At 36.9% G+C, this 23,389-nt stretch overlaps 1 protein-coding gene across 4 annotated transcripts; it reads right to left on the reverse strand.

Moving 5' to 3' along the window:
• Window positions 1–1,737: 1,737 nt before the first annotated feature.
• LOC140892379 (probable phosphoinositide phosphatase SAC9) lies at window positions 1,738–22,221 on the reverse strand. 4 transcript variants are annotated; one of them, XM_073301237.1, is made up of 13 exons: window positions 22,083–22,221; window positions 21,332–21,930; window positions 19,011–19,143; window positions 16,704–17,920; window positions 11,459–11,566; window positions 11,110–11,280; window positions 10,759–11,001; window positions 8,268–8,693; window positions 5,783–6,619; window positions 4,730–4,927; window positions 3,382–3,837; window positions 3,079–3,309; window positions 1,738–2,314 (listed from the first exon to the last, which is right to left on the reverse strand). In XM_073301237.1, the coding sequence occupies exons 1-13, from the start codon at window positions 22,093–22,095 to the stop codon at window positions 2,033–2,035; spliced, it is 4,914 nt and encodes a 1,637-aa protein (XP_073157338.1). In that variant the 5' UTR covers window positions 22,096–22,221; the 3' UTR covers window positions 1,738–2,032. The 4 variants fall into 4 exon arrangements, with proteins under 4 accessions (XP_073157338.1, XP_073157337.1, XP_073157341.1 ...); XM_073301236.1 differs by having other exon boundaries at window positions 5,783–6,622; XM_073301240.1 differs by lacking the exon at window positions 8,268–8,693.
• Between the last annotated feature and the right edge of the window lie 1,168 nt (window positions 22,222–23,389).

Below are 23,389 nucleotides of genomic sequence, written 5' to 3' on the forward strand. Positions count from 1 at the left end.
ACATTATTCTTTGTGTCGAAGAAGAAAAGGGGCAAAAAAAAATTTATTTTATTTTAAATTTGGTGCAAACGTTTTTTTCTAAAAATTAAAAATCACATGGGCGCCAACTAATGTGCAGGTAACTAACTTGACATTTATGAAGCTAACCAAACTTGGGTCTATACTCTATTCTTCTCTTACTTTAAATCATAAGCACGACCAAAATAATAATTATATTATCAATAAAGTTGTCAAAGGGAGCCTTAATCTATAGTCTATCTACACTAGGTTTCTAATTAATGGGCAACTTTTATGGGATATTGGGAACTCAAACCATTATAATAAATATAATACCTATGTTTTGACCAAATTATTTAGGGGACTTTAGGTTTGAATCCAAAGTACCGTTGATTGTTCTCATTTGTTAAAAATAAATTCCATATGGAAGAAATAAACAAGACCTATACATATCATTTTTATTTTATTCTCTAAAATTTATTTTCGCACTTCTCAATATCTTATTCTTCTCAAAAAGTCTTTATTATATCATATTATATTATAATAAGCCATATATATTTTAATTATTTTTTTATATGGCATATTTGTTTCTTTATATATTTTGGAGAAAAAATTTGTTTTTTGAACAAACCACCAAAATATAGGATATAAAACCAAAATTTTTAGGAATATTTCCATTCTGCATCAAGTGTTTTTCACTCAATTAATACAACGGATACTTACGAACGAAAACCATGTCCCTTCATAAGATGAAAAGCCCACCACACATTTGTGGTATGGGTTTGATCCAATACGGTGAGTAGAGCCGTTAATTTAAGTTAGATCCGTTGGATTGATCCGTCCCGCCAAAATTTTAACCCAATTAAAGGTGAACTTAGATGGACTAATCCGCCTAGGCCCGCAACCCGCGCAAGTTGGTCTGTTACTGGCCTAGAAAATTATTATTTTATTTTTATTTTTATTATCATATATGTTTTTTTAATGAAAATTATGATTTTTTTATTAATTATTTTACATAAAATTTACACGTATGAAATCAATAATTAAAATTTTTATTAATGTATTTCTACTAATATTCATTTATGAAATGAATTTTATTAATTAATAATTTTTATTTATTTTTATTTGTAGCGAGCCGTACAACCTAACTCGCAATCCAACTTGAATTAGGTTGAGGATTTCTAGCCCGTCGAAATGGCGGGCCGAACAACCCTTGACTCGTCAAAAGGTAGGTTTTTGGTTAGTTGGCTTGTCCCGCCATGAGTTGGCCCGATAGCTCTAATGGCGAGTAATTTTGGGAAATCTAAGACATGCATATCTTCCACTTTTTTGCTTTCCGGTTTTGGTTCCCTTTTTTCATCCTTTTTTGTGCTCTTTTTTCAAATCAACCTTTTATATTAGAATTTCAGAATTTAGAACAATATGCAGTATTCAGCATTACTATTGCCTTCAGTTTTTACCGAATTCATTCCTATCTTTAAAATTACATTGTCCAAAATATCCTTCTGATGTTTCGAGTTCCCGACATAGCAAAATGAAATTTAACTTTCAATTTTTCCCCAAATTCTCACCGACATTTTCCGGGATTTTGCCAAAAAAAGGAAAAAAGAAAAAAAAATATTTCATTTATTGTTCGAACCATGGCTGGGTCTAATCCCTAATAACTCCCTAAATCAAATATAGTGCCGCTCACTCTTTTGGTCCATTTGGAAAGTGGAAATATACAAGCAGGATGCGAAATGAGGACTCCATAATTTCTTATTTCATTAATACAACAGTAAAAAATGTTGGAAGTCATCTGTAACACTAAAAACTAATACAACAGCTACTCTTGACACCAAAAATACAATAAAAACTCAAAGATTTCTCAGTTACATAAGATAACAGCATCCTCAACCAGGGCAAAAATAGGGAAAAAAATGTGCTTTTAGACGCTATATGTTCAAAAAATCTAGTTGTGTAGTATTGTATAAGTATCCAAGAAAGTATGGGAAACTAACTGATGACGTATTAAGGGGATTAAATTCAAATCCAATCAAATTGCAGAAAGACTTGCCCATTTTCCGAGTTCATAAGGGTCAGCGTAATAATACAACTTAATTTTGTTTGTCAGTGACAAACCTGTAGGCCATGGATGAGCCCCAAATTCTGAGTCATCTTGTTCTGATGGGTCATCTGAGAATCCAGCAATGTCTCCAAGAAGTCGAAATTTAATGCGACGAGTGCTGATCTGCTGAGGGAAATCAAAGTACATGGGCGTACCGGCCTTCACTTCTGGTAGACGATACTCAGCGATGGAGACCATGTTGTGGTGTTCCTGCGAATTTAGATATAAAAAACAAACAAATATTTAAGATTTAAATATGAATGAGTATATTAACTTAAATCTGAATGAGTATATTAACGATTTATTTTTTCTACCTAATGATACCATCCCAATAAACACTTATTTCCCTTCATTGATTCAAATTCACCAGCCATCAGGACCTTGCGACAAAGTGCATGCAAAATCCTTAATATAAGGAGGCATAGAGAGTAGTTGTTTTGATACCAAGGTCTACATTGTAATCAATGCACAATCTTCATTGGGTTTATCGGGTGCTAGTTCAAGATTTTTGCTTTTCAGCATAACGATGCATTGAATCAACTAGCAAACAGAGCATGGCATTTTAAATGTTTGGATTGAGCTAATTTTAAGCAGCTTACTTGAGCAGTAAAACAACATTAAGGCATCAACTATTTCTGGCTGTTGTCAAGGTAAGCCATGTTGTTTGGAAAATGCAAGGACATAGTTCATTGTAAAAGAGACTAAATAGTGCCACGTGATTAATGGAGAATAACTATAGAATAACCAAAAAATGAAAGATCAAAATGCCATTATTTTACATTTTTCTTCCATTTCATGCATTACAAACTTTCGCAATAATATGAGTGGCCATAATGTTTTATTTTTAGCATAAACTTTTGGAACAAGTACCAAAAAATGCAACATTATTACTAATTTATATTAACTTCAGCATTGAGGATGTCTTCTATGTTATTGGATTAAGATGCTAAATCAAAACAAGGGATTTGCAATACCTGAAGAGCGAACACTTGAATATACAGGACAGCAGGAGATATGAGCCTTTCATCTAAAAGACACTCGATAGAATCCCCTGCATTCACATCTATGGAAGGTGAGTGGGAAATTCGGTGCTTTATGGCACCAAAGCCGTCCAGTCGAAATCCAGCCAGCATTGGCGAAGCGGGCGATAGAAATTGTTCCAAAACAAGATCATTGTCAATTAACCTTTCAACCTCAATTGGCACCTGAAGAGTGAGAAAAAATTAGATCATTAACCGTAGCCAGTGTTGAATAATAACTTGTTTGTAAGCTCTTACCCTGAATCTGTTCAACTGAGGAACTCTCTCCAGCCAGTTCCTCACATTTACTTGGTCAGAATCCAGTGGGGATGCCACATTTTCATTTCTCACTGTTCTCCCAACAATTAAAAATTTTTTAGCATGAATGCACCGATCATTTTCCCCTTGTCCACCAAAAGAAGCACGTCTACCAAGTTGTGAAAAGGGATTTTCATCAAAGGACAAAAGATTAAAGTCTCTATCTAAGATAGCAGAATTTGAACCAAGTCTCTGAAGACGCAAAGTTATCCAAATAATACGGCATCGAACAGGATTCTTGAAGGAAAATTTTACGTGTCTGGGAACTTTATCATCTTCAGCTAATTTCTCTGGCCCACAAAGTTCAGCTGAAGATGTTATCAGGGACCGCAAATCCCATTTCCCAGTGCATTTTCTTTCTTCAAGGTCTACTTTATGGCCAGCCCAGATTTGCACCTGCGGATACATCAGACACATGCAAATCAAATGATAACTTTACTAGAATATAAACTGACTTTGAAATCAGGTATTTAGTTTTCAGATCTCGTCCTTGACAGAAGGATCTGATAATAATCTGAAGAGTTCATGGCAGTACATGCAACATGCATGAAAGACAACTGTAGGGTTGAAGAGTTACCTTAATCTTAATAGACAAGTCCACAATTTATTTAAGATGACAAAATAGCAGGCAATGAAAATCTGTCACACTGTATTTTTCTCACATCAACTATCAAGATCAAAAGTCGCATAGTATTTCTTCAAAAAAGAAAATTTTGAAAAAGGTTGATTTGCTAAACTTTAGACAATTTTCAATAACCATTACCCATTGAAAAACTAGCCTTCAGAATATCTGTACTAAAAAATGAAATACTTTTTGTGCCACTAAATATCCAGTTGTTAATAGTGTTCTTTAGTATCTTTCTCCCCAATTTACCAGAAGATATCAATATGTTTATTTATTTATTTATTGACTCATTCATTTTAAAGGGTACAGGATAACATATACAACCAAAATGTGTAGTTTCACTGACCGCCCCGCCACCGCAATTTACAACATTGGTTTCACAACAGAATTGCTATGCTCCCGTAATACGTTTACAGTAAGAAAAAGAAAAAAATACTCTTCATGACTGTATTCCTCACAAGAATGTATACAAGAAAAACCTAGAGAATTTATACCACCAGACGTCATTCAAAAACACAGACATGCACACATATGCACACAGCACAGAAGTTAGCTGATTTTTCCATACTAGGCCATCGGGTAAAGATTTTGCATAATTTAAGCTCAGTTTGAGAAGCTTAAAGGCTTAACCTATGGGAACAAGGCAGCAGAAAGAATACTTACAATAGGAGCATCGCTCATTGAGTAGCCACACGGACTAACTAGAAGGATAACACCTGATACGTCAGAATGACTTCTGAGAACAATAACAAACTCCACAGATGAGACACTAGGGGGAGCCTTCCAATATGACTCATGAGATCCAGAATATAAAGGAGTAAGCAATGATAGCAAGGGTGCCGAATCAACTGCCGTCTCAACCTGTACAACATAAAGCATAGATAACTACTAGGTAATAATTGATTCTGATTATAATAAGTACTTAAATAAAGAAGATAAACATGTATACACGCAACATATTTGGAAAAAATTCATGTTTGATCTTAATAAAATATTAGGCAGAACAACATCTGATTGTCTGTGACAACCACAGATTAAGAACTCAATTTATATTGCAAATGGAATAGAAATATTTTCCCAAAGATAACCTCTGTGCACTTAATATTCTATGCTACCCTGTTTCTAGATTCTTCCATGGCTCGAGTCTCTTGGGCTTGCATCTCTCAGCATGTTTAAATTTGAGCCTAATAACAATTTGGGCCGTAACATTGTCTTTCCTAAATGCTAGTTGTCGTATTGGGTAGATGCGGCCATTTCATGTTAACAACACAACTCAACCATTAATGAGTAATTGGAGGCCAAGAATTGTATGATGCTGTACCGACATTCCTCCAAGAATGTTTAAAATGTAAAATTTCACTGTATAAGTAGAAATAGGATTAATCCTGAAAGAAGATAAAGAAAACTATAAATACAAACATGGAGTTCGACATTCGAAAAGGGAACACTACCTTTAAGGGGCATGTGGCGACAGGTTGCATAGATCTTATAAACAATATATTTATGGTTCGCTTTAGATTTACACAATTCGAGTAGGTTAAGACTTTGAATATGCAATCTTTTCAATTAATTATGAAAAGTGAAATAAAAACTGATCAGATGTTTTTGATATACACATTAGTTCAGAAGAATCTTAACTTAGACAATCCTTTTTAAAATGATTTATAAGATACACACACATCATCAGATGTCAAGATGTCTAGTCTTCGGAAATACCTGTTGTAGAAAGCTGGCAAATGGAAACTCCGCAAGTGATTCCTCACCATTTATTAATTTTGTTAAGAGCTCAGCATTTACTCCACTATTTAGAAATCGATCTCTTTCATGAATACAATTTATTGAGGGTAATCCAGTCACACGATTCAGAGCCTGCCTTGCAGCATCATGTGCCCTAGTTCTTCTTCTTAGGCTTATCAAGAATCTGATGTAATCTAATATCAAGGCATCAAGGACAATTTCATTGCAACATAGTTTACAGATAATCCCGTCCAGCATTGTCAACCGGTTGGAAGATGCATCAGCTGAATATCCATGGACTGATCCTCCCTGATTAGTAACCCCATTATTATTTGAAGTCTCCCTTGAGTTATATGTTGCAAGAAGAAGTGCCCCTTTTCCTGCAGAACAAATTTTACAGACCTTCCTTCCACATTCAGAACACACAAAAAGGGGTTCTGAAGCTGTGGAAGATGATGATTTTGTGGATGCACCAGCCACTAACCCAGACTCAGCATGAACCTGACAACCGCCGCCAGAACATTTATCCCCGATTGCAATAAAATTCCAGAAGTCAACAGTACCTTCATCAACTATCTCAAGCCCAATTGAAGCAGCAATTTTATCTTCAACAGAAGCCTCCCCAAGCAATGCAAGAGTTCTGGCCACCCTATATAATCTGCCCATGTATGAATCCTCAAGCAACATGTTGGGATTTATACTAGCAGGAACAATGCCAATGGATAAGAGGGCCCTGTCCCTTTCAGCTGCAGAAAGATTCATCCGTAGGCGTTCCATTTCAAGTTTAATAGCTTCTGTGAAATCTAATCTTCTTTCCTGCTGATTTTATTGATGAGATAAAGTATGTTAAAAATACCGCATGTGCCAATCAGGTGGCTCTCATAGGAAAACAATTTGATAGTTCATTCATCAACATAATGTGCAAATGGATGTCCTTCAAAATTATTGGTAAGCTGAAATAAAAAGGGTGAAATAGATTTGATCAAAACTTTATACTTTGACATGCATAAAAATAAGAAAGATGTGAGCTGCTGTACTATACATGTCTTAAAGAAGTCAGCTGTTGAACATTCTCGTACCTTCAAGTTCTTGTTCTCAGAAACTCACACATTCAAACTGCTCAAGCACAATTCAAATTAGTCCCATCTCTCAACTACTTAGTTGGTTATGCTGTGATCTTGACTCCCATAACCACATCACGTATATCAATATGACTGGATCGAACATACATCTTATGTGGAAGTAACACAAGCTTCTAAATGTATTGTTAAAGAAAAAATCACAACTTTCCTACTCCAAAAAAACACAACATAAAAGTTCTCTTTTAATTTTCTACTCTTGGAAAATCAAAATTATGACGACTATAATACACAATCAGGTACTATCAAATCGACTGATTCATACAAATCATTTAATTTGGCAGCAATACAAAGTTCTAAAAGATTTTTTAAAGAAAACTAATACAATTTCCAACTTCACAAAAACACAACGAAAGTTCCCTTTTAATCTTCCACTTTGGACAAAATCAAAATTATGATGACTATAACTGATGATTGCTTGTTATCAATTTGGCTGAATCATGCATCCACTTGTTATGGAAGCATTAGAAGCTTCCAAAGAATATGGTAAAGAAAATAACACAACTTTCCAATGCCATAAAAACATAAGAGAAGTTCTCTTTTAAACTTCCACTCTGGAAAAAGCAAACTTACACGACTATAATGCGTGTCATGTATTATCAATCTGAATTGTATATCCATTTGATGTAGCAATACAAGCTTCCAAATGATTTGTCAAAGAACAGTAACAGAACTTTCTAACCCAACAAAAACACAAGAAAAGTAGTCTTTTAACCTTCCACTATGGGAAAAAAATTAAAAGAAAAAACAAGGAGTTGGATGCATAGGGAAATGCATGATACATGCACCATCGGAAGGATGAATTGTTGTTGGACCACAAGATGTGGTATTTGAATCTTTATTTCTTCTATGAAACTCATTTTGAATCTTTATTTCCTCTATGAAACTCATTTTGTATGATATAGTCACATGATGCACAACCAAAATAAGGCAATAAACTGCACATATTTGTCTTGATTATCTAACCATGCCAAATCATATGGAGAATTTACACAATACATATGGGCAATTAATTGGAAGGATTTACACAAGCATGTTAAAGTGATCAATGATATCAAATAAATGGACCTGAATTCCCGACTACAACAAAAGGACTGTCTTCTAACTTATAGAATTGAGTATTAATTTTATCCCTACAAATGCTTGACGGAAGAATAAAAGTATAAAAAAATCCCCAAAATCAGCACAATCACGGTTGAGCCACTTGAGATGAGTCTCATTGAATACCTATGGTATTCAAAATTCAAAACTTTAACAAAGAAATCAGCAACTAAATTGAGCATAAGCATAAGACAGATAGATTTCAGTTCAGAATAAACCCATACCCAGTGAGGTCCTGCAAGAAGTTTGAAAGATCTAATGTATAGTTGAGAAGCATTATCAGAAGGTACATGAGATGAAATATAATTGGAGTCCTTATGTACATCAGCAACCGACTCGGTCACCGGATCATCCAAAAAGCTGAGCCAGTCACTCCCTTGGTGATCAACATTTCCCATAAAAGGTTGAGGAATGGAGTCTGAAACTTGGAGTTCTCCTGTCAAAAGGTCTACCAATGAATTGGCAGATGGTTCAGAATGAAATGATGGAAGCTCTTTATCATGTACTACAGTAGCCGCAAAAGGATTGGTACTGGAAACAGAACTGTTAGATCCGATTTCCTGAGAATTTATACGTTGAAAAAATCTGGAGCTGCCATCTTCACAGGACAAAATAGATCTCCATGCAAGAGAAACTCCAAGGATCTCTACCTTCACATAATCCAGTACAGGGTCATATCTTTTTGATGAGAAATTATGACACAGCATAAAATTCTGATCAAATAATTATAACAAAAATGGCCAAGTTAAACAATCATATCCTTCTATATTTCTTCAAAATCATTCTTATCCCTGGACGATTTTTCACTACGTTTAGCTTAAGTTTATGGCAGATATCATGTTCAGTGAGCAATTTGTTATGCCCCATCTTAAACGAGTGTGAACAATGGAATGGCTTGGTTAAATTGCCTAAGCAGCAACTAATAAACAATATGAGACCAAACGTTTTGCAACTTTAACTAGTGTTTAATCATGTCCAGACATAGCGACTTGCTAGAATACTTACCTGCACTAAGTAATTTTTTTTTTTGATAAGAAACTGTAATATTATAGATAAAATGAGATTACTTAGAATACAAAAAGACAGCTAACTATTTTCCAATGCAAACAAAGGCAGCTATCAATCTAAATCAAAGCCAATTTCCAATCCCTATACAAGTCTAACATAGCCAAAGATTGAAAGTTTGAACCCTTGTGAGCCCAAATGGATACTCTCAATTTGATCTTGTCCCAAATTTCTTTCACCGCTTCTTCACTGCCTTCAAAAATTCTTCTATTCCTCTCCAGCCATAACGACCAACACACGCAATGAACCACTATTAACCAAAAGGCTCTCCCTCTCTCTCCAAGCCAACCTCTTAAATCAGTAGCATATAAGTCTTTTGTTGAGTTCGGAATTACCCAAGATAATCTCAATTCCTTGAGAACTAGGTTCCACAAGGAGCCAGAAAACGGGCAGTGAATAACCATATGATCCTGAGTCTCTCCCCCCTGTTTGCATAGCACACACCAGTTCGCGCTAAGGGAGATATTCGGGAGCCTCTTTTGAATCAAATCGCAGGTAGGTAATCTTCCCAACGCATTTGTCCATGAGAAAACCTGAACCTTCGTCGGAATAGGAGCTTTCCAGATTGGGTAAAAAAGAGAGAATCTAGGGAATCGCTCCTCTGGAAAGAAAGACTCGCTGAAAGACTTTACCGAAAATAAGCCTGAGCTGTCCCACACCCATTTCCTCACATCCTCCGCGCTCTCTACTAAGTTTACCCCCCTCAAACTTCCAGCAAGTTACCTAGCTGGCCCAATTCATCATCCCTCAAATCGCGTCGAAAATGCAAGTTCCAAGATAGAGAGTTAGAGGAATAAGATGAATCTCGACAAAGGAAAAAAGAAATCTGTCTATTGTGCTCCCTAGAAATCTGAAAAAGGTTAGGAAAAAGATCCTTAAAACTAAAATTCCCCACCCACCAATCTTCCCAAAATCTAAATATATCCCCCCCTAAAACCACCGCCCTCACAGAGTGACTGAAAGCCAGATACGTCCTCGATATGAATTTCCATTAAGGGTTTCATTCTGGGAACCAGTGATCTTTAAGATGTCTAAAAGGTTAGCTAGCTGGAAGAAAGCATTCCTATCGAGAGGTGGCAGACTTACGCTGATATCGGCGGTCATGAGTGTCCTTCCCTGGTATTATATGTCGTTGTTTAGGATCCCACGCGGTGTGGCAGAGGATATGGAGAAAATTATGAGGAACTTTTTGTGGGATGGATCGGATGGGGAGACCCATTGTTCATCTGGTAGGCTGGGATAAAGTTTGTAGACCAAATATGTACCATAAATAGTAAAATTGATTTAAAAACTTAAGACTCATTAGTGAAGAATATATCATGCACTTCAATAACAAGTTACGCTTCCATGACAAAGAGAATGACAGGGCAGGGGCTGATAAGATATGTTAATAGAGCTCAAGCTTGTTCAGGATCACTTAAAACATGATATATATGCCCATTGGAGGAGTTATCTCAAAAATACGCATGAAGGATGCAAGATGAATTTGTGGGGAAACATAATCTCATTACATTTTCAGGAAACTAAGATTTGATTTACGCTATATACCCAAATCTCAACCAATGAAGCACACCCATCCAGAGAAAAAAATTTTAACAGCTCAAACAAAATCTGAAGCCAAGAAGACAACTTTTACTTATTCTTTTATACCTCACCAAGTGTCATTGGACCTCTTCCAGCCACTGCAGGATAAAATGTAAGCGCAACAACACGAGTAAGAAAATCCAGTTCTCCTTCCAATTCTTCGAAGTCATACAACATTGAAGGACTAGAAGTCTCTTTGTCATGCAAACGAGCACCTGCCCCAGTGACAGCCACATCCTCGGCATTAATAGATCCTGTTAGTGGTATCAGAATGTTTGTCCCACTAGCACATTGAGGTATAGAAGCTCCCTATGGACAGTCAATATGTTAACAGAGAACCATTAGGTCAACTGGACCATAAGGTCTGCATTAATAACAATGTTAGTTTGAAACACCAATGTTAGTGATATACCAGACCTCAAGAACAAGTTTAAGTCCATCCAGAGAACACCCTGTTCTGACGTCAACTGTTGATGGAAAAGTAGTATCATCCACCCCATGTGAAACAGTGAGAAGAAGCTGACAGACATGGCAAGGCTCTCCAAGATAGATGAAGAGTTCAATCACATCTGCATCCTGTGAAGAAACCTATACACGCAAAAGCAGTATTCAAAGACTCGAATGCAATGATTTGAAACCTGAGGAAGATGGTTTGATCATAAATATTTTATACATGGGGTGTAGGGTTAGCGAGTTGGATGAAATTCACCCAAATTCTTAAGTGACACAAAAGGTCCTATAAAACAACAAACATAAGGATAGATACCCATATAAGGTCTTTTCTTTTGAAACTAAGAAGATCAGCTCCCCCATCAGAACTCGAAAGCATGCTTGGGACTGGTTTCAGAAAGCATCCAAATGGTCGAGACGGTACCTGTCAAAAATCAGCACAAACAATCAAATATTGCCAGTTTCATCATGAGACAGCTAACAAAGTGCAGAAATGCTGCGCCATGACTGAGATCAATTTAAAGTGAAAAGATGGTATGTCTGACTAAAGGAATATTTCACAAATGATAAGAATGGAAAAAAATTTAAGAGTTGCTACAACTGTTTTTTTTTTTTTATAAGTTCTTCCCTCCTACCACTTTTTTTTTTTTTATAAGAAACATATATAATATTAAAACTTAGTAATAGTTACATAGGAAGGTGGACCAGTGGTCCACTAAATTCACTATACAAGATCTAGGAAAGTACTATATGAAAACCATACTCCAATCCCTATACAACTCTGAAACTGAAAGCTATTCGAAGAGAGGTGAATTATGTAACCAAGCTGCTACTCTCAACTTAATCTTATCCCAAATCTCTTCCCTCGAAGCCTCTTCTTCCTCAAAAATCCTCCTATTTCTTTCTAGCCAAACGAACCAGTAAATGCAATGAGTTATGGCTGCCCAAAGAATTCTCCCCCTTTTGCCCAGATAGCTCCCCAAATCTGCTGCGAACAATTCCTTCGTAGTCTTCGGAGTCACCCATGACAATCCCAAATCCTTCAACGCTAACCACCATAAGGATGATGCGAATGGACAATGTACCAACATATAATCCGGACACTCACCCTCTTGCTTGCAAAGCACACACCAATTCGTATTAAGAAAACATTTTGGGAACCTCTTTTGGATCATATCACAAGTCGGTATCCTTCCCAGAATTGCGGCCCAAGAGAACACCTTAACCTTTGAAGGAATCGGAGCTTTCCAAATCGATTGAAGAAGATCATATTTTGGGAACCGAGATTCCGGAAAAAAAGAATGAAAGAAAGATTTCACTGAAAACTCACCTGAGACATCCCATATCCAACTCCTAATATCCTCACCCCCCTCCCTAAGACTAACCCTGCCCAAAACTTCCAACAAATTGATTAAATCACCCATCTCCTCATCTCTGAGATCGCGACGAAAATGCAAATTCCAAGAGGAAGAAGAAGATTCTCTAGAAATGAATTGTGAGATAGGCTTATTATGAGCTCTAGAAATTCGGAAAAGCACCGGGAAAAGGGTTTTAAAAGAGCAGCTCCCCACCCAAGAATCCTCCCAAAATCTAACTCTATCTCCCCCTTGACCACAAACCTCACTGATTGTAAAAAAGCCGGATAAATCCTAGAGATGGAACTTCCATGGGCTACGAAACGTGTTATTCCTTGCCAATCCCGCGTCCCAGCCATTCTCTTGCATGTCGTATTTGCTAATAACAATTCTCCTCCACATCGTGTTCCCCTCCTTAGAGAAACGTCACCACCATTTGCCCAACAAGGCCTTGTTCCACAGACCGATATTGCCAATCCCCAGTCCTCCCCTATTCTTTGGAATGATAACCTTGTCCCAAGCTACCCAATGACAGTGTTTATCCCCATCCGGCCCGTCCCACAAAAAATTCTTCATCAACTTCTCCATGGACGCCACCACCCCCCTAGGTATTCTGAAAAGCGACAAATAATACAACGATATGGCGTTCATAACTGCCGAAATCAGCGTAAGTCTTCCCCCTCTCGAAAGGAAAGATTTCTTCCAACTCGATAACTTTTTTGACATCCTAAATAACACCGGTTCCCAAAAAGATGCCTTGATTGGATTTCCTCCCAGAGGAACCCCCAAGTATTGGATTGGCCAGGACTCCAGCCCGCATCCAAACTCCCTGGCCATCTCCACCTCCACTTCTGCTTCGTAGTTAATGCTCAATAAAGCACTCTTTTCTAAATTGATCTTTAGCCCTGACATGTCACAAAAAGAATTCAGAACGTCCTTAAAAAATCTCAAGTGTTCCTCATCCTTCACAAAAAATATAGTGTCGTCCACAAATTGTAAGTGAGAAACCTCTACACTATCTTTTCCTATGACCCACCCTTGAATGAAGTTCATGGACTTAGCCTTATCCACCAACCTAGCCAAAACATCCGCCACCAAATTAAAAAGGAAAGGAGATAAAGAGTCACCCTGCCTCAAGCCCTTTTCGCCTTTGATTTTTCCACACGGCCTGCCATTAATTATAATCGAGTAGCTAACATTGTCGAGACAGCCCCTGATCCATCTCCTCCACCTGTCTCCGAAGCCCTTCTTCATGAGAACAAAGTCCAAAAATCGGAAATCCACGTTATCGTAAGCTTTCTCAAAATCTGCCTTGAAAACCCAACCTTTCTTCTTTTTCAATCTAAAATCTTCTACCATCTCATTGGCTATGAGGCTACAATCGAGGATCTGTCGTTCTTCAATGAAAGCTCTTTGCGAATCCGCAATCGTAGTACCAATTACTTTCTTCAAACGCGAGGCCAATACTTTAGCCAAAATCTTGCATAAGCTGGTTACCAAACTTATAGGCCTAAAATCCTTAATGCGCAATGAATCTTTCTTTTTCGTAATCAAACAAATATATGTTTTGTTAGTCACTCCATTAATAATCCCTTTTTCATAAAATTCGACAAAAAACTTCACCAAATCCCCTTTAATGACGTGCCAACACTCCTGGTAAACTTGTAATGAAAACCCATCAGCTCCCGGAGATTTAGATCCGTCACACTCAAACAATGCGTTTTTTATTTCATTCTCCGAAAAAGGAAGCTCAAGCTGAACCATTTCGTCACGGCCAATAGGACTCCATTCCACACCTTCTATGCCAAAGGCCCGACTGCCCGATTTGCTGAAAGCTTACGGTAAAATTCAATCAATTGCGCCTTTATATGCTCGTTGTCCGTGCAAAAACTCCCATCTTCCATTTCCAACTTCTCAATCCTCGATCTACTCCTTCTTTGGCTAAGTAACGAGTGGAAGAATTTCGTGTTACAATCCCCCTCCTTCGACCATTTAACTTTTGCTTTCTGTTGCTCTTTTTGAGCGTTTCTGCGTACTATCTCTTCTAGCTCGCTTCTAATAGCCCTTCTCTCAAGCACCATGCTATCTACCCACCGACCCTCGCTCTCCTAAACGTCCAACTCAAGAATCATTTTCTCCCGCTCCTTTTTTCTCGCATCAAGGTTCCCGAACTTCTCTGAATTCCACTTTCTAACGTCCGATTTTATGTCCTTCAGCTTTCTCATAAATTTGTATCCCTCCCAACCCCGCAAATGTGAACTCACCCACCACTTAGAGAATTCGTCTCTGAAATTCTTATGTTTTAACCACATGTTTTCGAACCTGAAATGTGTTGGGCCCCACTCCCCCTGAGTTGTGTCCAGAATCAAAGGGTTATGATCTGAAGTTAATCTCGGCAAAATCGTCTGTCTACTAAACTTGAACATATCTCTCCGGCCTCCAGAGAAAAGAAATCTATCCAGCCTACAACAAATAGGGGATGCTCGCACTTGGACTAAGTGAATTTACCGTTCAAAAGCGGAGGATCACACAATTCTAGCTCTATGATTAAAGAGTCAAAACTTCTCATGCTTCTGGTCAAAGTACTGCTGTTCAATTTTTCACTCAAAGATCTCACCACATTAAAATCCCCTCCTACGCACCAATTAGGACCACATAAAACCTTCAAACCTGCTAACTCATCCCAGAAGTTTTGGCGATCCTTAGGAGAGCATGGACCGTACACCGCCGAGAACCACCACTCCAAACTACTGCCCTTATCTACCTTAATCGAAACTGAGAATTCTCCAATCAAATTATCTGTCACTGTCACCGACTTAGAATCCCAAGCCAATAAATTCCCCCTGATCTACCAATTGCAGGCAACTCCAACCATTCTACGAATCTCGATTTCCACAAACTAGCTATGATGAATCTCCTGTTCACCCTGGCTTGCTTAGTTTCTTGAAAGATCACTAAATCAGGTTTCTCCCTACGAAGAAACGTTCGAATCAAACTCCTCCTGCTGCTGGACCCTCCTCCTCTAATGTTCCAAGAGAAAATCTTCATAAAACCACTCCGACACCCAAACTTATCTCATTCCCATCCGGAATTCTAGCTGCTGAATAGGCCCCTGAGGTATTGAATCTTACGTTATCCAAGTGCTCTGAACCATCCGAGTCTAAATACACTCTGCTGACCTCCAAACGAGTAAGGCAGTCGTTGATTACTCCTCTCCGTCCCGATAAACCGATTACCTCCTTTACCCCCTGCGGATGTAGACTGATCCCATCTCCGATAACAAGATCCTCTAACTGATCATCCGGCTTAGAATTCACCAGTGAGGTTGGATCCTCCCCTACTCCCTCCCCGCCCGCCCCTTCCCTCCTACCACTAAGACATTCTCTAACCTTGCATTAGATATTTAATAGTATTCCAACAATTGGAGGGCACCAGAGTGTGACAACATACAGTACATGAACAGGCCAAGCCACTTGAGTCTCAAAAATCAGTAATTTTTAATTAAGATTAGATTTAAGTCATGACCAGTATGTGGCCATTTCATTTGTCAATATATCCATATGGATTATCCATTAACATACATTTCATAATGAGAGCATTGCAAACATATTACTCAAATAGTTACAATGCATTTTAAATAATTCTATATAATCTCCTAATGAGCAGGTCTAACCATCTTCATACTTCCAGTCACCACTTACGACCTCAACCTCGAAAATACATGTGTTTGCTTAATCAGAAATTGCAAATGAGATTTCTCTACATGAAATATTTGGGTTGGTTGCTGCATTGCATTCATCAGATTCCAACAATGTCCATTCATGTCATAGAAGTTAAAAAGATAGTACATTAGTTTATAAATAATTCAATCCACCAGAAAGGAAGAAAAACTTTTAAAAAATAAGTAATTGACAGGCAAACTGAAAACCAATTTTATTTAGTTGTCAAGACTGGAGCAAAGAAAAAGAGTGGACGAATTTCAGTGGTTTACTGGTCTGACAACTAGCATAAGTTCCTAAACGGCCATCAATGGGTAAAATGATGGTAATGAACAGTAAACCATGTGAAAAGTAAGTAGAAGAAATTAGTTTACTAAACAAGACACTAAAATTGGGAGAGTCAGAAACAGCATACGCGATAAGACAGCTTAAAAGAAGACTTAAACTACAAGGACAAAATAATTTGTTGGGATCAAACATAGCATACATGTATGGGATGAATCATTGCTGAAGGGAAATGCTTGTAGAGCCTTAATCCCAGAAAAATCTGTAGTTGCTTCTGACGCGAGCTATCAACAACTGCATTCTTATACCTTCTCTGCAGGGTGATTTTCATATTCTGTGCAGCAGAAAACTGCTTGAACTTGCCGGATTCCTCATTAAAAATGCTAAGAATTTGGCTGTGCATAGCTTTGGAACCTGTATATAGTGTTGCATGAATATCACCGGCAGCCAAAAAAAGGTCGGCTAGTTGAGATACAGGTGATAAGATTGCTGATCTCTTAAACTCGTCAAAGGTCATGTCGAACCTCTTCCAAGGTTTATCTGGACAAGGATGATTCCATGTTGTAGTCCTAGTGTTGTGATCAATGAAATATGTTTTCCCCGTCACAGAATCAGACCGTTTTTCCCAGCCAGGTGGCAATGGAGCAACATATCCAGAATAGTTACCGGATGATTGTGAACCGCATGCCAAATCACTATCAAGTGATATGCCTAACCGTCTACATTGTTCCATAAAAACCTGGAGAGCTCCAAAAAAACTAGCAGCATTTGTTCTATCCAAAGAATCCGCACAATTAAAACGTAGTACTCCATTTTGATGCAATCTTAGGCAGAAAGCACCATCATAGTCATCGTTATAAATTATCTCACCTTTGCAATCTTTAATTCGTTGACGAGATGTCAGATAATCCCCCTCAGAAATACCAATAGAAACAGTAGGGGCCTTAAGAAGATACCAAAGTCCTTCAATAGTTTGCTGTTCTCCCTTGAGTTTTACACTAGCATGCCAATCATAGTTTATCAAGTGAATTCGAGTATAAGGAAGTGTTCCTATAGAACGAATATAATTTAGAGATTCTTCAAAATGTTGGACCAAAATGGATTCAGATTTCCCTTCAGCGTTCCTTAGCAAATTGACACAAACAATTGGAACCAAAGCACTCCTTTTCTTATATCCACCAACAGCCACATCCAGATTCCGCGAGTCATATTTTAGGGTCAACCTCTGGTAATACTGGGCACTTCCCCTATAAGGATCACGGTCTGAAACATATATTTCTGCTTCTGCAGCAGTAAGTTTTAACTCTGCACCCCACCAGATAGGGATGGTACCTCTTCGCCAAATGTAAGTGTTGAAAGGAACACTTTGAGCAGCTCTTTTGGGAATCCAAACAAGTTGTTCACACTCAACTTCATTGCCTGCTCATCGAAATACTAGATGATTGGAAGAGGAAAAGATCCATAAAAGAAATGGTCACTGACGGATAGACAATACACTATCATCGCATTGAAAATTTGGATGTGATAAGTAAAATGATAATAAGGTGAAAGGATGCTCTTACACTTTTAAGTGCAAAATGAAACATCAAATTTATCTAGTTGCAACAACATGATGTGATTATCCATAAATATGAAAAGATGTACCAAATTAAGGAGAAACAGATATGAACAGCGAGATGGGATAATGGAGTGATTAGCTGTTGAATGATATATAATATAGTTTTATGAGATGCAAAACAAAATGGGATAATTAGTTAAATCAGTCGATTAGACTACCCTTGCAAAAAAAAAAATTAATATATTTCCCACTTTTATTGTGTCAATTCTTCCCTCTCTCACGCCACTCCCACCATTATTCCAAAGTCCCAACCACATTTAACCCTCTCTCCCTTCTTAGCTCTCGTCTTAACTTGTCTAAAACTAGCGGGCTTCATTTTCCATATTTCTCATAGTAGAAAAGGATGTGTAGGTGAGACATCTCCACCAACTCACTTTTCTCATTGTATATACTACTATATAAACTAAAGCGTTTGGGGTCAATAATGACAAAAATTTAGAGTAAGATTTGAATTGGGGAATGGAAAATTTTGGATGTGCCGAAAAATAAGACAGAGGAGCTTAAAGGAACAAATTAGAAATATATCCGCAAAAGTTGGATCTTGAAAAATTATTTTGAACTTGTTTAGAACTATGTTTCAATGAGAATTTGGAGTAATTTGAAGATTTTTTCCTCCTCAGCTACTCAGCAGCATTTGCAACTATTCGTGGCTCTGCCATCTGAGGAAAATCAAAGTAAAACTTCAGTGGGGACAAAGTGTTGATACACATTTCTCTTCCAACCTTTAATGATTATGACAAAAAAAATAACAAGAATACAAGATTTTTTCCAGGAATATATATATCATGCTTGAAAGGGCACTATCCAAAAGAGTAATTAAACATCAACAGTTCAACCTGTAAAAGAAGAAAGCAGATGCAATACCAAGAAAAGAAATCATAGAAGAATTACCTGTGCTATAACATGAGTTCAAACCCCTTGCTAGGTATCGAGTTCCAGGATGCAACCTACTGCGACGAGCAGTGAGTGCAACAACACCCTCTTGCTGACCTAGGCTACCAAAAATCTTGCACTCGGCAAACCCCTGTACATATTCTAAGTACCCTTAGAAAAGCAGATGATCCAGATTAAAAATACACGTCAGAAACATTATTACTTTCACAATGAAATTAGAATGTAAACTTTCATAAAAGAAAGGCAATCAACCTCATATATTACCACAAAAGAAAAGACACCTAGCTATTGAAGTTATATATGACCGAAAAGAGGATATAACTTTTTTTCACAAAAAACGAGTATGCCTTTCTATGAAGAACATATACTATTCCTGATTTCTTTTAACAGCACTAAATATTTGAAGAAATACAGATTCCAGAAATTGAAATCTATTTACAAAAAAAAAAAACAAAGACAGTGCGACATTGCCATCCAGGTTAAACACACTTCTGGAATTAATGGAGCTTAATAGAAATGCCAGCCCACAAACAAGAGAGATACAGAGAGATAGCATAAGTCAACACATAGATTCCAAACAAAATAGAGAAATAAAAGCACCACAAACACACACACAAAAATCAAGTATAACTCACTTCATTTTATTTTCAGGAGCTCTTTTGCTTTCCTAGAGGATTGCTCAAAGAACTAATGCATACAAGCATTTTCGAAACAACTAGTGACTGCTTTAATTTTCGTCCTACAGTCCCCCATCATCATAATCGTATCATTTCTATTTAGCTTTTCATTTGTCATCGTTATATTCCTGCTCTTAAGGAATAAAATCATGTTTCAACAGTCACAATAATAATATTATTCGGGCAAATAGCATTTAGCACCCCCGTGAAAACACATACAAGGACGAGTTTTAAAAAATAAGGTGTAAACCCCTGCAAATGAGGCATAATTTTTTAAAACACAGAGTTGTAAAAGACCTTCAATTTAAATAGGTGTATTATGTTATTTTTTATATTTCACATGGTGATAAATGCAATTTGCCCCATATTATTCTAAAATGTGTCCTCTGGCTGCTTCTAGAGGTTCCGTCATCTCTTTTGAAGACAGGATAACATAAAGGCAAATTATGCTGTAGAAATTCATGGATGTACCCTATAAATCAATATGCACATGTTTACTAACAGTCAGAGCGCCAAGACAAACAAGTCGAAAATTCAGAATGGTAGTGATACTATACATAAATGCTAAGCAATCAAAAATATATAAAGGAACTATTAGCACTAAAGGTACAAAAATAGACATTGGTACAAGATTCAAGTGTACGTTTTGTTTATGATATTCCGGAAAATATTTGGGGAAAGGTTTTGAGAATGATTTTGAAAGATAAAAATATACCGGTATATCTTTTAAGCAGATTTTTATCGTGCATTCCAATATTTTTTTAAAAAAAATTGTTTATTTAGTATCAATAAATTATTCTAATTGTATGGATGATAATCATGAGTGAAATATCAGATTCAAAATTAAAGCAAACAAGGGAGTAAAATTAAGTGGCAAGAACAAATAATTATTTCCTATATACATGAGGACATTAAAGTGTCGAATGCCCATAGACAAAAAGAATTCCAAAGAAATGATAAAACTGCATATATCAGTATCGAGTTAATCAAAATTCTAAAATTCGCTAGACACTAGTCGGGTGGCAAATTAACACACACACCCCCCATATGTAATCGATTTCTCCCCTTGGTTCGAAAGCTAGGGCAACTGAAAACCAAAAATTCAAAGATGAAGATGATGTTAGGTGTTAGGGCAAGCCAACAAATGGGTTTTCTTGTTGGATGTTAATTTAGGGCCTATAAAACTGGATGTTGCTTAAAGCCCAACACAAAAATATAGGTTTAAAAGTTTTAAAAAACCTTTTAGGTTTTTTTTAATTGGGCATTTAATTTAAAAGCCAAATTAAAAGCCTTCAGGCGCCCAGGGCCGCCTAGACCGATTAGCTGGCGCCTAGGGCTGCCTAAGGACGCCTAGGCTTGCCGTCTATCACTTTTTCACAGCAGCCGGGAGGCACCTAAGGCCGCCTAGGCTGGGCGCCTATCACTTTTTCACTGCAGCCGGGAGGCGCCTAGGCCGATTTTTAGAACACTAAGTTAAACTCTCAAAATCAACAATACTTTTAGCCCTTTCACACAAAAACAATTTTTAGGGCCACCGCTTGTGAGATATATAATAAACAAAACCTCTATAGGAAGGAAATGCGAACAAGTCAAAAATGTTCAGATTATAACAAATATAAAGCTACACAGTGTGACTAAAACCTGCAGAAGAATGACACAATGTTGTGGAAGCCCAATGTTTTTGAATGCCATTGAGAACCATTTATTCCAGACGAATTCCTCATCAGGACTCTGCAAGGGCATGCGGCTAGGAAATGGTCGAGTTATATCCCTCGTTTCACAGAAGTAATGCTTCCCATCAATGTCAGACTCGGTGAGTTCTTGAATATTCTTATTTTCAGTTTTACTCTGTGGTTGAGGGTTTTGAAGAGCAATTTTAATCCATTGGCTCTCGGTTATTGTGTAAACACATCCACCGCCAGGCAAATTAGGTATGCTGGGAGTCAACCTCGTTGCCACAAGCAGTACTGCAAAGCTACCAAGGGCTGCATAGCCTAATATAGCCCGTGCATGGGTTATGCTCTTGCAAAGCCATTTTGAACCATTGGTTAAATAATCTAGTGCTTCCTTTTGAGACATGAAAATATCATAACCCTGCTTTGCTGTATAGCGAAAAGCCCCAGTAGTTGGATCAACATAGATCAACTGCGTATCACTCCTGGTAGACAAGCTAACAATAATATATACTTCACTAGATTCCAATGTAACAACAAGCACAGATGTATCTCTTAGACAGCCATCTGCAATAGGCATCAGGAAACAACGCAAAAAAAAAACCATGATGAATAAATCTGTACTTATTTAAACAGATCACACTGGCTAAGAGATGCATGACATAAGCAAAAGAACATGATCAAATCTGTACTTATTTAAACAGATCACACCGGCTCACCAGATGTTTCCATGCTCTATGAGGGCACTGCCTTGAAGTTCTTGAGAGCCCTAAAATTGAAATGATTCAGAAGTCCAGTCGAACACGGAATTGGATCCTAAGCCACAGTAGGGGATGCCGTGGGGGTAAAACGGCAACGTTTACCCCCACAGCCAAATTTCTAAAAAAAAATTTAATTATATTATTTATTTTTATTCAAATTTTTGGGATTTTTTTGCAAATTTTTTTTCTCTCTTTTATCTTTTTTATTTATTATACATTTTAAATCATTTTTGTATCTTTTTATTTTCTTATATCATTTTATTATGCTTGGAAAAAATAATAAAAATGAAGTACAATATTAAATATATATATAAACATTTAAAAATATCATAAATTATATGTTAAGTTAAAAAAATCAAATTAAATTGATTTGTTTTCTAAACATTGAAAATTAAATTTATAAAATTAATAATTGAATATTAGATTTTTATCATAATAAAACATAGTATAGTTTGACAAATTAAAAATAGAAAAATATTAATATTAAATATTTTAAAGTATAATAACTTATATGTAAAGTTTAAAAAAATCAAAATATAAATTATTTATAATCCGTTAATTCAGTTAACTGATTTTTTTTAATGAAAACCAATAACCGAGCTGAATTAATCGAAATTTTTTAGAATTAAAATCTGTTAGAACCTAATGGGGGGATTTAGGTTCTATTGACAACTTTAGCAATTTAAAGAGATTATGCAAATACGCAAGCGGAAAACTTAAAGCAATCAAAAATAAATGCGGTAAATAAATGCGTAAAGTAAATAAAGCAATAAATGAGATAGGATATGTTTATGGAAGTTCGACGATAAATCGTCTACGTCTCCCCTTCTTGGTTAAGATCGATTAAGCAAGGATCCACTAGCAATTCAACGTCTTGGCCTTGATGGCTTCAAGGATAGTCGTACAACTCAACACGATCACCGCGTCGATAAAACTCGAACACTTTGCCTTAAGAGCTCCAAGGATAGCCTCAACACAACACACTTGGCTTCACACTCAAGTGTTTACAATAATTGTACAACACACTTAGCTTCACACTCAAGTGTTTACAACAATCACACAACCAACTCACAAATGAGTTTTACAAACAACTCTCGATTTTTGAATATATCACACAAACACTTTGATAGAGAGAAGATTGCTTGCAAAGGAGAGAATAAATGAGTTGGGATGTCTCCAAATGACCTTGGAAAGCCTCTATTTATAGTTGGAAAGGATTTGAATCTGATTTGAGTGCATGGAGCGTGTGATGGGAAGTCAAGGAG

Source organism: Henckelia pumila, chromosome 3, assembly GCF_033568475.1.
Source record: "Henckelia pumila isolate YLH828 chromosome 3, ASM3356847v2, whole genome shotgun sequence".
NCBI classification, from domain to species: domain Eukaryota; kingdom Viridiplantae; phylum Streptophyta; class Magnoliopsida; order Lamiales; family Gesneriaceae; genus Henckelia; species Henckelia pumila.

Coding starts and splice junctions, on each gene's coding strand:
- LOC140892379 (XM_073301236.1), bottom strand. Junction 11,281..11,458: donor AAAGAAAAGACCTTATATGG/GTATCTATCCTT, acceptor TTGCGTGTATAG/GTTTCTTCACAGGATGCAGA. Junction 2,315..3,078: donor TTCAAGTGTTCGCTCTTCAG/GTATTGCAAATC, acceptor CTAAATTCGCAG/GAACACCACAACATGGTCTC.